This window comes from Crinia signifera, chromosome 4 (assembly GCF_055691185.1).
Source record: "Crinia signifera chromosome 4, ASM5569118v1, whole genome shotgun sequence".
In the NCBI taxonomy this organism is placed as follows: domain Eukaryota; kingdom Metazoa; phylum Chordata; class Amphibia; order Anura; family Myobatrachidae; genus Crinia; species Crinia signifera.
In genome coordinates, this window is record NC_139220.1 from 168,686,618 (window position 1) to 168,701,803 (window position 15,186).

The 15,186-nt window shown below is 44.7% G+C and overlaps 2 protein-coding genes across 3 annotated transcripts in view; one reads left to right on the top strand and one right to left on the bottom strand.

The window, feature by feature from the left end:
- ABCD2 (ATP binding cassette subfamily D member 2) overlaps nt 1-15,186 on the bottom strand; it is a 101,171-nt gene that overhangs the window by 84,347 nt on the left and 1,638 nt on the right. The window contains exons 2-4 of the mRNA XM_083182940.1: nt 10,098-10,278; nt 2,884-3,005; nt 854-1,019 (exon numbers count right to left, since the gene is read on the bottom strand). Coding sequence (XP_083039066.1) covers nt 854-1,019; nt 2,884-3,005; nt 10,098-10,278 — 469 coding nt within the window. The remainder of the gene's footprint in view (nt 1-853; nt 1,020-2,883; nt 3,006-10,097; nt 10,279-15,186) is intronic.
- The window catches only part of REDIC1 (regulator of DNA class I crossover intermediates 1), a 90,867-nt gene continuing 89,752 nt past the window's right edge, over nt 14,072-15,186 (top strand). For both annotated transcript variants that reach the window (XM_083182941.1, XM_083182943.1), the window contains exon 1: nt 14,072-14,246. In XM_083182941.1, coding sequence (XP_083039067.1) covers nt 14,107-14,246 — 140 coding nt within the window. In that variant the 5' untranslated portion in view covers nt 14,072-14,106. The remainder of the gene's footprint in view (nt 14,247-15,186) is intronic.

Genomic DNA, 15,186 nt, shown 5'->3' on the forward strand with positions numbered 1-15,186 from the left:
TATGCTCCGTGTCCCAGGAATTTGAAAAAAATAAAAAGCAAAACATTGTTTTGCTGTTCCATCAATGGAGGGAAACCATCTGGTTCTTCCCCATCGATGGCAAAAGTATTCAACATCGGCCATGAACCATCAATGATTTTGAATCATCGATGGTCAATAGCCATCCCTAGATTTCACTCTATCTGATCTGAATCAGGCCCTGTATACAAAGTGCTGCCATGCAGGACAAACATCTTGTCACACGCAAAGTTCTGCTATGCTCCATCTGTGACTTTGTTCCTGTTTAAACCTTATTTCTGCACAGTTAAAGTCACAGCCCAGCATCTGTAGTACACTGTGAGTTGTGTTATACTGTGTCCACAATGCAAATAAGATGCAAATGATAAAGAAAAGACAGTACACTACACCTCTCAGAATGACTGTCATGTTGGGTGTCTTAAGCCATATTGTATATTGAGGCTAGGCTAGGTGTATGAGGACTCCTCTGTAAAAAACAAATCCTAGAATTGTGTAACTGCATGTAAACAAGACATGAAGTAATCTCCTCTCTCAGTATAAACTAACTTCTGGGAACTACTCCAATTTCACAATCTGGGACTGCTTAAGCATTTGGTCACTGTAGTACTGGCTGTGTGAAAAAAACATTTTAAGAATTATAGGCCACAGGGTAGAGGTTTAAGCAAGCCTCTGATTTGCAGACCTTTATACAGAGAAAGCAATGTGACCCTTTATAAACATTTGGCCAAAGTTACACAACAAAGACATTACTTAGCTAACAGCCACATAAATGACCTATTGAAGCTATTTTGTTTTACCCAAGAAAAGAGAGGAACAAATTAAACATAACAATTACCTTTAATTTCCAGAGGTCCATCAATGTGAAATCCTTCTTTTTCTCCATTTTTTATTTGGTTAGGGATCTCCTGAATTAAGGTTTTTTTGTATATTCCTGTCTTTACTTCATTAAAAACGGAAAACATATTGTAAACCCTCGCCGTGTACCCCGCTAGTTCTGTGACCTATAAAATAAAATTACATGTTTTATGCTTTTGCCAGTGACAACAAGGCAGAACACAGGCCTTCAGAATTACTTATATATGTATCTTCGTGCCGCTAAAAAAATTAAAGGGAACAATGATTGCACATTGACAATTACAGTAAGGCAGGTGACCATGGCTCCCGCACAGTATATATATCCTAATCGCAGACAGAAAGGCATTCTGCACTAAGGGCCTGATTCAGAGATGTACATTAACCCGATGGTTAGAGCACACCTCTGATGAGGGCAGGATTAAGCATGCGCAGGATGTGTCCTGCACATGTGCTGCCCTCCATCCATCTCTCAGACACAGCTTAATTGACAAGCTATGGAGTTTGGGAGGCAGAAAGGGGCATTCCTGGAAAGCGTTCCTTGAAATGGGGGGTATGTTGCCTGTTTAAAGACGCTGTATTTGCATCAAAAATGCAATGCAGGAGATGTCTATTTCAAAAAAAAAATTCCTGCTGCATTTACATTGTTGTAGACAGAATTACAGTTATTTGCAACCACCCACTAAGCAGAGATTGTTTTAAAATTCGACTATCAAAGGGGTGAAAAGGGGTAAATTGTTCCACCCAGCAAACATTTGCATGGTTTAAACCTGGCACATCAATGACATATGTAGCCACACTCATCGCTGCCACAATCCCGTCACCATTAGCATGCATATTGATTCAGATTCGCTGTTGCGACATTGGTGCTCCAAATAGGCACAAGTGGCCATTGTGCAGTAACAATTAGCTTAGTTATATCTGAATCTAAATAGTAAGAACGATTTTTATTAGTGGCATTTATTAGTGGAATATTACTAAATGATAGTGATTGGGGCCTTATTCAGCTTCAAAGGCTGATTGCCAAAAATTGCTGCTTATTGATTTTTGGCAATCAGAAACTGGTCGACGTGATGTTGTGGGGGCATGGTCCGGACAGCAGAAGCATGTCCAAACCTCTTCCGGGGCAGGCAGTGGTGGTTGCGTGACATAGCATGCAGTCGCTGCATTCCTAAACATTACGGCCTGGCAATTACCTTTGCAGCTCAGCACACACAAGGGGCTACCCTTAGCATGCGATGTCTATGCTGTATAGCTAAGCAATTTACATGTTAGCAGGGTTGTAGGACCAGTCATGTGGGGCAGCCTTGCCCTGTGTAAGGCTGCCCCCCACATGCTAGCACTGTAATCTTTGCAAAACTCATGCTGAATCAGGCCTTTGGTCAGTAGATTTCCCCCCCCCAAAAAATTGGCTTTGTAATTGGTTTAATTGAACCACTTTTCATAGTCTCCTATTATGGAAAGTGGTTCACCCCTTTGAAAATCACTGGGCTGAGTGAAAATCACTCAATGGTAGATTTATTAAGCTCGGTGAAGTGATAAAGTATCTGGTTTTTATCACCGGCCAATCAGCTCCTACCTGTATAGTTACGAGCTTGGTTTGAAAAATGAGAGGTAGGAGCTGATTGGCCGGTGATAAAAACCAGACAGTTTATCACTTCACCAAGCTTAATAAATCTACCCCCCCGTGTGTATGCACTGAGTGATTTATCGGTCAGCGATTCTCACAGCATTGCTTATGGGCAAAAATGCCCAGTGTGTATGCACCTTAAACAAGGAATTTTCTAAATTCAACTCCTAAGGGGGTAAAAATGTTCTGCCCCCCAAAAAATTCCGGTTTATATTAGCACATAGTTGAAATAAATGTATCTTAACCAATATAAAGTAATAAAACATATACTTAAAGGTTCCATGCTCTGAAACAAGGGGGAGAAAGGGTGTCCAGAAGATATTGTAGGAGACTTCCTATGCATGTATGCATTTACACAGTGTAAATAATTGAATTGATGGTACCTCTTTATATGAAGACATAATTCTTTCAATGGCATCAGCTCCAGAAGCCAACAAGTTTCTTGCTGTGGTGAAGGCTTCAGTACGCTCACTCACCATTCCTTGTTTCTGACCATCTTCTAAATCTACCGAAAAATCAGACAGGTCTTCTCATATCCTTAATTCATTCACCATTTCTACATATAACATAGGGGGTTATTCAGACCTAATTGTTGAGGTGTGATTTAGCAGTGCCCTGCAATCACCCTGCGATTAGATAGCTGCTGCACAGTCTGAGGTGAATAAAGCCTTGTGCAAGCCTGTGAATGGCCTGCGAATATATTGCAGGCCTCCAATCTGCTGCAAATCCATACACAACTCACTCTTTATTGAATGATTTTCACACTGTGTGTAGTCTGTGCATAGCCCAAGACCTACTCAGCTGGCGCAACAGAAACATGGCAGTGACTGCTGCACTACCTGCTACTGCTTCTAGATTCCATCCATTGCCAGCCCCCTAACAGCGCCTCCTGGATCCATAAAGCAGACAGACAGCGGCTGCAACAGATACCGAGGGAGAAGCCGGTGGAGGTTTCACCAGACAAAAACATTCGGGTCAGAGGACAAAGACAGAGATAGGGATGTCTGAGATTTTCTACTACCATCCTAGACACCTTTTAAAGTGTGTGTGTTCGCATTTGTGTGTGTAAACAAAAATGGGTACTTCCTCATATCTGTGGCCAATGATTACACTACGAAACTTACATAGGAATCTTTGCATACCATGCCACCAGCCTGGGACCACACCACCCTCCTGTTTCTATTACCTTTAGTAAAGTTGTGTTGAGCGAAGAAGAGGGGAGCGAGCCACCGAGCCAGAAGCGTGGTGAGCGAAGAGAGCTTGCAAGGGTACGTAGATGCTATTCTAAAAACGGATAATGTAATTGGCGTAAGCGGTGGCCGCAAAAATGAGGAAGTACCCAAGAATGTTTTTGGGTGCAGGAGATACACACGTATTTTAAAAAATAAATTAAAAAAACATGTGTGAATACAGGCAATGTAAGGATTTTAACCCAGCTCCCATCACCTGAAGCTTGGAAACGCTGGACCTTATTCAGATGGATTTGGTCCTCCGTGCGTTTGCGAATTTTGCAGCCTTGAGAGTAAATCAAGAAATACAGTAAACTGTATAGAGCGCTGATCAGGGCTGTTAACCCAATGTGAGCTGCTGCAAGAGGGGTTAGTCAAATCCCTTTAAAGATTACAGAATAAAAGGAGGAATTGCAGCGCTCTTTTAATGATGCAATAGGGTAGTGTTGCAAAACATATTTATTAATAAAATGCAATGAATAAAGAATACAATATATATTAGTGTGGCAATATAAAAAAAGGGGAAAGAAATTCTGTATTGTAGGGACCTGTCAATGGAGAAGAAAAGATATACAATTGTATGATGTATAACCTGCTCTGGTCACTCGTAAAGTCCCGGCACTGGTTTAGGAGGAAGGAGGATGGAGTCCAGTAATTTGTAATCCAAGCAACTGCTGGAGGTGTCCCAGTCCTTTTTGGGGGGCTGTAAGTTTGGGGGATCCTCTCTAGAACGTTGCTGTGCTTGTTGGTGGTGCTCCGGAATAATGCTCTCCTAGTCTCTCTCTAGAGGAGTCACAGTCCCCATGGACTGGATTGTAGAGGGAGTCCTCTTTAAAGCGCAAGGTGCTGGAGGAATAATGTCCAATGTCAGGGGGGTATTGTGCAAATCCAGATAATTAAGCAGGATGGTGATAACAGGTCTCTCACAGGTCCCTGAGGTGACACCAACGCGTTTCGCTGTCACTTCAAGGACAGCTTTTTCAAGGAGGACAGCAACATTCTAGAGAGGATCCCCCAAACTTACAGCCCCCCAAAAAGGACTGTGACACCTCCAGCAGTTGCTTGGATTACAAATTACTGGACTCCATCCTCCTACACCAGTGCCGGGACTTTACGAGTGACCAGAGCAGGTTATACATCATACAATTGTATATCTTTTCTTCTCCATTGACAGGTCCCTACAATACAGAATTTCTTTCCCCTTTTTTATATTGCCACACTATATATATATATTATTCTTTATTCATTGCATGTTATTAATAAATTTGTTTTGTAACATTACCCTATTGCATCATTAAAAGAGCACTGCAATTCCTTCTTTTGTTTTGAGAGTAAATCAGAATAAGGTCCTCACAGTCTGCAAGTAAGTGGACAACTTGCTGGAACATTGCAGAAATTTGTGACCTCTTATAAGTTAGCACAAGCCACTTACCTATTACATTCTGCCTGTTATGCTATACTTTCCATGTTTTCTTTCATTTGTTCATAATAGATCATATTTTCTATTCATTTTATCTATCATAATATCTATCATAATTTCTATTTTCTTATCTCAGATTCAGCTGGTTTATTTACCTTCCATCCAGCAATCTATGACGTCTTCTAACCTACAAGCCTACCAGATGTGGTGCAACATCCATCACCGCAACCTCTCTCTCTAATTGCCTTTATAAATTATGACATTGTCTAGCACTTCGACAATAGTAGGTGGCCAGAGAATGAAAAAGCAGTTAGGCTGGGTACACAGTAGATGGACTTGCCGATGACCGGGATAATTTCCTTTTGACCATGCCAGATTGCTAGTACACACTAGGGACCTTATTCTGGTTGAATTGGACGAACACGCGTGGGGACGTGGTGGTCTGATCGCAGCACTCACCCTTTTGGGGAGCATGAGTCCGCCCAGAGAACATCCGCACATGGACGGTGGGATAAGCCAACAAAGGGGAGTGGCGTGCATATGAGTATACTCTACCGTGCTCAGACGGATCTTATCCTTTTTGCTCGGGGACTGAGCGTGTTTCTCTGATCGTAGGAAGAAGAGCACGACCGAGCACGGTAGCGTACACTTCACATATATGGTCCAGCAATGATTCCCTTTGAAGTTACCTTCTAACAATTTACCAATTATCCTAAGTGTTTGATTTTTTTATTGCTTTGTATTACCTCATTTGTCTCCCTTAAACTACAATTGAACCTTCATGACATGTATATTTCTTGTGTTCTAATGTTCCACTTCCCTCACTATCTATGTGTCTCCCAATGTTTTTTATTTTTGTGTGCATGCTGTAAATAATGTTAATAATTATTATGTTCCTATTTATCCGCATACAATCATATCTACAAATATATATTTACATATCACCTAATGATACCTGTTCTGGTTACCATTTCGGTAAAGTGTGGCATGGCAATATAACACTAAAACATACAAACACATTTACAGAAACTCCAAGGAACGACACTTCAACAGAGTGGGCCATGGACCACACATTCAACTCAGCCTGTGTGTGGTCTGTCACATGCACACGTGCGTTGCGTCGTGTAATTTACGCCGTATTTTCGGCAGGAATTTTGTGGGGAAAAAAGGGCGGTATGTAGCAATATATAGGTCACCGCCTAGAAGGAAAACTTGCTGCTAACATGTCTGACTCAGCTTCAGCTGGAGGGACCTCAGACCCTGAGATGATATTAGCCAAACTCATCTCTATGACAGAGAATGTCCGCAGGAAGGCAGGGGAGCGGAGGAGGAGGAGAGAGAGGCAAGGCCAAAGCTCCCAGTCAGAGCAAGGGGCAACCTCACACCCAGAAGCAGGCCCAAGTTCTGATGCAGAACAGGGGCCAAGCAACCAGGCAGAACAAGATGTGCCATTACTTGAGACACCTGGGACCCAGCAGTTGGGTGCTGACGTGACTGCCCACCCCAGCAATGGGTCTGCATCATCTAGGAAATGGTGTAGGTGGGATTCCAACAAAAAACACAAGAACCCTGCATTTCTGGAGCGTAAACTACAGATTTTGGTACCCCGAGCACGGGAATGGATTGAGTTAACCACCAGGAAGCTGAGCCCCTCTGCGAAGGACAAGATTTGGGGCGAAATTGCAGATGAAATCAATAAGGTGGTACCACTGCACAGGGATGTGAAGTCTGTGCAAAAAAGGCAAGTGTGTTGTTTTAACTGATATATAGTTGTTTGTGTAAGGAAAACAAAAATTGGATAGACCTTTTAGGACAAAGGTGAGTTTGTTGATATTTTGTTAGTTCATTTACACATGTGAGCACATTTATAGAGGGGGGTGCTGTCCAGGTGGTGTGATTATGACACCTTGCCCCATGGACAATAATTCTAGATGTCATAGGTTCCCAAACGCGATCCTCAAGGCAGCCCAACTTTCTGGGAATGAAGTATATCCATGCTTGGCCACAGGTGACTTAATTAGTAACTCAGTCAGTCTGATTGAACCATCTGTGCTGAGCCATGAATATACCTATAACCTGGACCGATGGGGTGCCTTGAGGACCGCATTTGGGTTCCTGTGCTGTATGTGATGGTACAGCCATAATTGTGTGTCCCAAAAAGAGGGATAAAAAATGTGTGGCCTAACTCACCTTACTGTAACATGTCCAAAACTGTGGCCATTAAACATGTGGATGTTGTTTCCCTTCAATGGGTTGCAATATGTGATAGTTTTGTGCTGTGTTATGGAGTCCACAATCAGGAAGCTGTAAACTTATATTGATTTATATCATACCAACCACAATGTGAACTTTTCACTAGTAATGGTGTGTGGTAGCAGAGACCATTACATATGTACTAGATTTACCTGTTTCTATTTTGTACATTTAAGGTGGCAGGACTCCTGAAGAGGAAGCTTACTGACCAGTGGAGGCACAGCATGACCACCGGGAGTGGACCCTTACCATCAGACCTGGAGCTGACCCCCCTGGATCATCTGGCGCAAGACGTCATTGATAAGGTTGAGATCAGGGGGTAGCTAACATGGATAGTGAGCTCCCGGTGGAGGTTTTTGCTACAGAGTTAGCAGGTAAATGTGGCAATTGCCTTGTTGTTAACATACATTGTATTTTGATGTGATGGTGACAATGTTTTTTTCTTTTCACAGCTGAGGAGGAGCCTCCACTGTCACCATTAGCTTCCAATTCAGGGCCACACGAAGAGCAGCGCACCACGCAGCCTGAGGAGGACATCAGAACCCAGCTGCTGAGGGACATTAGGCATCTTGGGGTAGAATCTGGCGAGCGTCCAGAGCGCCAATTGGTGGTGCTGGACAAGGTGGCTGCTGCGCTTACCAATCTGGTGCAGTAGACCAGCCGTCAGAATGAGATTCTGGCGGATATTGCCAGTGCCACCAGGGCACTTGTAGCAGCCCAGGCAGCCAATCCACCTGCTGCCCCACCCCGTGCTGCCAGAAGGGACCCCCCCCCACCACCCCCTTCCTCAGCAGCTGAGCAGCCTCAGGCCATGGTTCGACGAGGGCGCAGAACGGCCTGCCCCAAGTCACCACCACCCAAGGGCAAACAAGACCGGAAGAAATAATGTGGTGCCAACTTATTGACTTTGTCTGTGGTTTTGTCCCAAATCTTGGCCTTTGCTGTGGAGGGCCACTTCCTGTGGGCAAACGCTTTCTATTCCCGTGAAAGGGGTACCAAAATCCCAAGTTTACACTCTGGAAATGTAAGGTCTTGTTTTTATGTTGTGTATCCTGCCTAGCATAATTCCTGGATGATGCAGATCCTATGCTGGGGTGGACTTTCATTTCAGCACGCAGCTGTTGTGTCTCAGATGTTTTCGTTTATGAGAGAGAGTGGTAGAGGGCCAGATGTCTGTTTCCTCCAAAAGAGTAAAAATGGAGAGTGGTACACAGTCAGCTAAAAAGCTCCCAAATTCCATGTTACAGAGTGGTGGGCAGATGTAGGAAGCCTTAACCAGAGATAGGTGGTGGCAATCAGGTCTTACCTGCCATGTTACATACAGTGGGGCAGATGTATTAAGCCTTAACAAGAGATAAATGCAAGGGTGATAAAGAGAGATAAATGTCCAGCCAATCACCTGCCAACTGCCATGTTACAGGCTGTGTTTGAAAAAAGTCAGCAAGGAGCTGATTGGCTGGACGTTTTTCTCTCTTTATCATCCTTGCATTTATCTCTTGTTAAGGCTTAATACATCTGCCCCAGAGTTAGAAAAAGACAGTTAAGAGAAGATTGGCTGGTTGATTATCAGTGTCCCAGTTAACAATTTGTAAGCTTGGTACTTGTGTCCCATAATGTGTGCATGAGCAGGACAGAGTAAAGGCACCTATTTCTAAAACATTGAAAGGAAAAGAGGGTTAGAAACACATCAGTGGTGTTGTTAGACGTGATAGAGGTGTGTAATTTAATGATGTGAAGTGTATGTTTAGGTGCAAGTGTGAGTGTTGACACATGTCGACTCCTGTGATTTGTGTGTCCTGTTGTCCTAACATGACAGGCACACTTGCAATAAGGGTGTAGATGTTTAAAAGAGACCTAATTCCACATATTCCAGCATGTGTATTTGGGCTCCCAAATAATGCAAACAATCCTACCATGGAACGGTGGCAAGTGTAGAAAGTGAACCTTCCAATGTGTTTTGATGTGTGTATGGCTTACAGGTACTCAACTGGGTAATTATAGTAAATTGCCAGCAGCATTGCTTAGTATTGAGTTCAGGTGTCAGTATTTTAGGTGTGGTACGTGTTAATTAGCCGACCAATTGCGGCCCTACTCAGCCGTATGGTCTAAGAGTGCTATGGAGCAGTTTTTGCCGGACTGATGGTTTAGAGGCAAAAGTGTCCCGACCGCTCGCCGAGCCAAGCGGATGCACCTCCGTGCAGTTTGGGTACAGCCCCAGTGTACGCCCAGGGATACGTTCTGTTTTGTAGCCTCTCCCATGAAAACACTCACAATACATCCACTTGTCTGGCAGTGATCGTCTTTTTGATCGGTGAGTTCCTTAAGGTACGCATATGCAGTGGGAAAAAAAGTGTTCCGTCCGCACACGTAGTGGACCGATTCAACCAGAATAACCCCCATAGTAATGTAATGAGCAACAGAATGACATCTTGCTCGGTCTTTCATTACACTGCACTGGGTTGCACAGAATACTTTCCAGTTGACTGTGTAACATGCCCAACCAAAAGATGCCACATGAGGTTTTGGGATCCCGTAATCACGGGTATACATGTGCATGATATGTCATTTCAATACAGAAAATTTTGACAATATTATCTGTGTACCGGGCCAGATGTATCAAGTGATAAATGATAAAAAAAAACAGCATATCAGTTCCTCCCGCCTTCAAAATAATTACCATAGCAATATTTTTTACCTCCATCTGCAAATCCTGTTGCTGTGATGATGGGAACAGCAACCATAACTAGTCCACTCCCACTCCAGACATATTTCATCAAGAACTGCTCTATCATAACATACCACAAACGTTTAGACAGAATAAGATTAATTTGCTCCGCCAATGCCATATAACTCTTCTGTAGCTTAGTCATTTCTACCTAAAAAAGAAAAAAAAATTAATAAAAGAGAATACATATCAGAGTATACCAACCAAAACATCTATAAAAACAGTAACAAAATGTTCAACATTTACACTAATTGCTTATGGCAGTTTGTCTTTATTTACATAAAAAAGTTCTTTATACCATACCATGAATGTGAACTTCCAAGGTAACACTGGTTTGTAATATGAAACTATTTACAATTGTAACTAATGTATTTGACAAAATAACATAGCTTTAGAGAGCTTATCAGCTTAAGCAAGGGAACATCTAAATCTAATAGAAACATAGAATTTGATGGCAGATAAGAACCACTTGGCCCATCTAGTCTGCCCCTTTTTTAAACATGTTACCTCAAACCATATTTGATCCTTATTTATTTGTAAGGATATAAATATGCCTATCCCAAGCATATTTAAATTGTACTACTGTATTTGCTTCTACCACCTCTGATGGTAGGCTATTCCACTTATCTACTACTCTTTCTGTGAAGTAATTCTTCCTCACATTTCCCCTGAATCTTCCTCCCTCTAGTTTAAGTGCATGTCCTCGTGTTCTGTTGCTCCTCTTCCTGTGAAGAATGTCTCCCACCTGTACCTTGTTAAAACCCTTGATATATTTGAAAGTTTCTATCATGTCCCCCCTTTCCCTTCTCTGCTCTAAAGTATACATACAGTATTAAGATCTTTTAGTCTTTCCTGGTACGTTTTGTGATGTAGGCCATGCACCATTTTAGTTGCCCTTCTTTGTACAGTCTCTAATGTATTTATATCCTTCTGGAGATATGGCCTCCAGAACTGAACACAATACTCTAGGTGAGGTCGTACCAATGACCTATACAGTGGCATTATTACTTCTTTCTTTCTACTGCTGATACCTCTCCCTATGCAACCAAGCATCTGACTTGCCTTCTTCATTGCTTTGTTACATTGCCTACCTGCTTTTAAGTCCCCTGAAATAGTGACACCTAGATCCCTCTCTTCCTCAGTAGTTTCCATTATAGTGCCATAGGGTCTGTACATTAGAAATCAATTGCAGAAATTCTGTATTTCAAAGATGATTGTATTTAGTATAACTAAAAAAGACAGAAAAATAAAACCCCCCGTGCAAATTTGAGAATGAATTGCGAATGGATCACTAACCACCATCCATTTCCCAAAACATCTAAGAGAATTTGCCATCTCTGTGGGCCCTACACACATAGTGATGTGTGCAGGGCTACCTAGCTATGCTAGGTCGGGCTGTGCTGCGCCGCTATCGCATAGCACACAGAGCTGACAGCCCACACACAGAGCGAGCTGTCAGCTCTGTGTGCTAAGCGAGCAGACAGCGCCAGTGTTCTCCGGTGGGAGAACCCTGCCGATGCCGAGATTGATGGACACTGTCCATCAATCTCGGCCAGCGATAAAGACGCGCAGGGACGTGCACTGCTGCTGATATAGCCCCCACACATACACCGATGTGAGGGCATTTGCTAAGCGACTTTGCCAAACTAAGCAAAATCGCTTTGAAAATGCCTTAATATCGGCATGTGTGTAGGCCGTATAAATGTGAATAAGTCTGAGGCTTCTACTAATTTGTAACTGAGACAAGCTGGAGGTGGTCAATGCTGACGTCAGAGACCCTCCTCAGAAATGCCTGAGCATTGAAAGTTATCCACACCCAAGCGCTGGCTTCCTGTCAAACTGTGGCTTAATTGCGTTTGCGATTCATACGCATTGTCAGATGTTAACTCCCCTCAAGCAATTAATATGGTATGCATGCATAGTCGTCCGATAATTCTCTAATTAGCGATCCATAGGGAATTAGGCCCTTGTGTACTAATATTACACCCAAATCATTGATTATTCATAAATTGGCCCCATATGCAGCTATATAATGAGCGATGTGTATTGTACCCTACTTTATACTGAGTGAGAATGTTCTGTATGCTGCTTTATGCTGAGCAGCCATGTATACTATGCTGCCTTATACTGAGCGGCCATGAACTTTATGCAGCTCCGGGTATGTACTGTATGCTGCCTAATACTGAGCAGGAATGTACTTATATTCTGCCTTATACATACTTATGCTGCCTTATACTGAGCATACATGGAATGTATGCTGCCATATAGTGAGTGACATGTACAGTATCCTGCTTTATACTGAGTGGGCATGTACTGTATGCTGCCATATTCTGAAAACACATGTACTGTAAGCTCCCTTATACTGAGTAGGCATGCACTGTATGCTGCCTTATACTGAGCAGGCATGCTCTGTATGCTGCCTTAACTGAGCGGCCATGTAGTTTATGTGGCCTTACCCTGAGCAAGCATGTACTGTATGCTGCCTTATACTGGTCAGCAGTGGCGTAACGAAAAATTTTGCTCCCCCCGCCGGGACAATTTCGCCGCCCCCCCCCCCAATTTAGCCGCTGCCCCCCGTTAAAAGACCCCCCCTGGGGAGCTGGCAGGGGGGTCCGTGCGGCGCGGAGGTACCTGTATTGAGGGAGAGCCTGAAGGTCCCTGCGCCTGCGGCGCTGAGTATGATGTTGCCGGGGTCCCTGCAGTGAAGTGGAAATAACGCGCTATCTCCGGCGGAGATAGGGGCAGATGTATGATCCGTCGTTATGGGGGAGAAGGGGTATCAGCGCACGTTATGTGCACTGATACCGCTTCTCCCCCATGTATGATCGTGCCGGGATGCGGTAATGGACAGGGGCGCTATGCGCCCCTGTCCATATCGGCGCTGCTATCAAAATGATAGCAGGCCGAATGTATGAACGGTCAGCATCGCTGACCGTTCCGCACGAAGCCGGGTTTGGCTTCGCCAGCATCAGGCTGGCGAAGCCCTATCTAAACAGCAGGGACAGCGCTGTCCCTGCTGTTAGGTCTGGGCTGCGCTGGGGATCTCGCGTGAACAGCGAGATCCCGCGCATGCCCAGTGCGGCCGGCCAGGGGACAGGAGACAGCGCATCAGTATTAACTGATGCGCTATCTCCAGAAAGGGACATCGCTGAAGGGGGGAGTTAACGCTCCCCCGCTTCGGCAGACAAGATGTTAATACATCTTGTCGATGTCCCTTCCTGCTTCGCCTCGCTATTGAGGCGAAGCAGGAAGTATCATAGCAGCGCGATAAGCGCTGCTATGATACATCTGCCCCATAGCGCGTTATTTCCACTTCACTGCAGGGACCCCGGCGGCGGCAACATCATACTCAGCGGCACAGGGACCTCCAGGCTCTCCCTGAATACAGGTACCTCCGCGCCGCACGGACCCCCCTGCCAGCTCCCCGCTGCACCCACAAGCAGTGGGGAGCTGGCAGAGAAAAAATAGCGCCCGCAGACCCCTGGCGCCTCCCCGCCACCGCGGGGGCTGCGGCCTTATAGTTACGCCAGTGCTGGTCGGGTATGAACTATATGCTGTATTATACTGAGCATACTGTACATTTTATATATGCTGCCATATAGTGAGCAAAGTGTACTGTATCCTGCCTTATACTGAGTTGGCATTTACTGTATGCCTCCTTTTTCTGAGAATGCATGTAATGTATGCTACTTTATACTGAGCATACATGTACAGTATGTTGCCTTATACTGAACAGGCATGGAATGTATGCTATGTTAAACTGAGGAGCATGTACTGTAAGCTGCCATATAGTGAGTCGACCAGTACTGTATGCTGCCATTTAGTGAGTGGACCTGTACTGTATGCTGCCATATAGTGAGCAGAAATGTAAATAAATGACAGGCAGCAGTGCTGTCAGAGGGGTTAGGGCACCGCACAGCAATTGCTTCCAAAGTGCAGCATCACAGAGCTGCCCCTGACATGATGCTGCCATTACATTATGCCTGCGGCCAGCCAGGAATACTGGGCCTTACCGAGGGCAGCCGTGGCTGCAGTCACTTATCAGCCAGGGGCACAAGCGGCTGCTGCAGAGAGGGTGAGACTGGTAGAGGAGCTGCTGGGAGAAACATGTGAGAGCAGGTAACAAACTACTAGGGGAGGGGGCAGGCTGCACATTATAGAGTAGAAGAGAAGCATTATGTGTAAAGGTCACTACTATGTGCACTATGTGTAAGCGCCACTACTCTGGGCATTGTATGGGGCAATAGCGTGGGCATTGTGTGTGAGTGGCACTACTGTGGGCATTATGTGCATGTGGCGCGACTGTGAACATTATGTGTAAGCGTTGCTACTTTGGGAACTATGGGGGAGTGGCACTACTGTGGGCATTATGTGTAAACGAAGCTACTTTGGGCAGTATGTATAAGCAGTGCTGCTCTGGGCATTATGTATAAGTGCCATTGATGTGTGCACTGTTTGCAAGTGGCATTACTATTTTCATTATGTGTAAGGGTCACTACTGTGGACATTATGGGCGAGATTCACCAAACTGAAAATGCCGTAAAAACCCCGTTTTCGGGGGTTTTACCGCATTTTTATATGCAGCAAAGCCCCACCAGTCCTAGATGGCGTAACCCCATGGAAGCCTATGGGCTTCCCTTCGCGTCCCCCGCCGCCCCGCGATGCACCCCCCTCCCCTGTGTCCGGGCAGCCTCCTGCTGTGCTGCCCGGACCAGTGACCACCTCCTCCCTGCACCTCTTCCGAGTGCAGGGAGGAGGAAACGGAGCCCTTAAGCCGTGTAAGGGTGCAGGCAGGGAGGGGGACCCGCTGCACACCGCCGGCCATCACATTTGAGTTAATAATCGCATATGTTAGTGCATATGCGATTATTAACAATGCGAATGCCGGCGATGTGCAGCGGGGGTTATTAGTGAATCCCGCCCAATGTGTAAATACCACTGCTCTGTGCTGTATGTCTGTCAGCTGCATTACTATGTACATTCTGTGTATGGGACACTACTGTGTGCATTATGCGTAAATGGCACTACTATGTGCCTTATACACACTGGGCAACTTTGA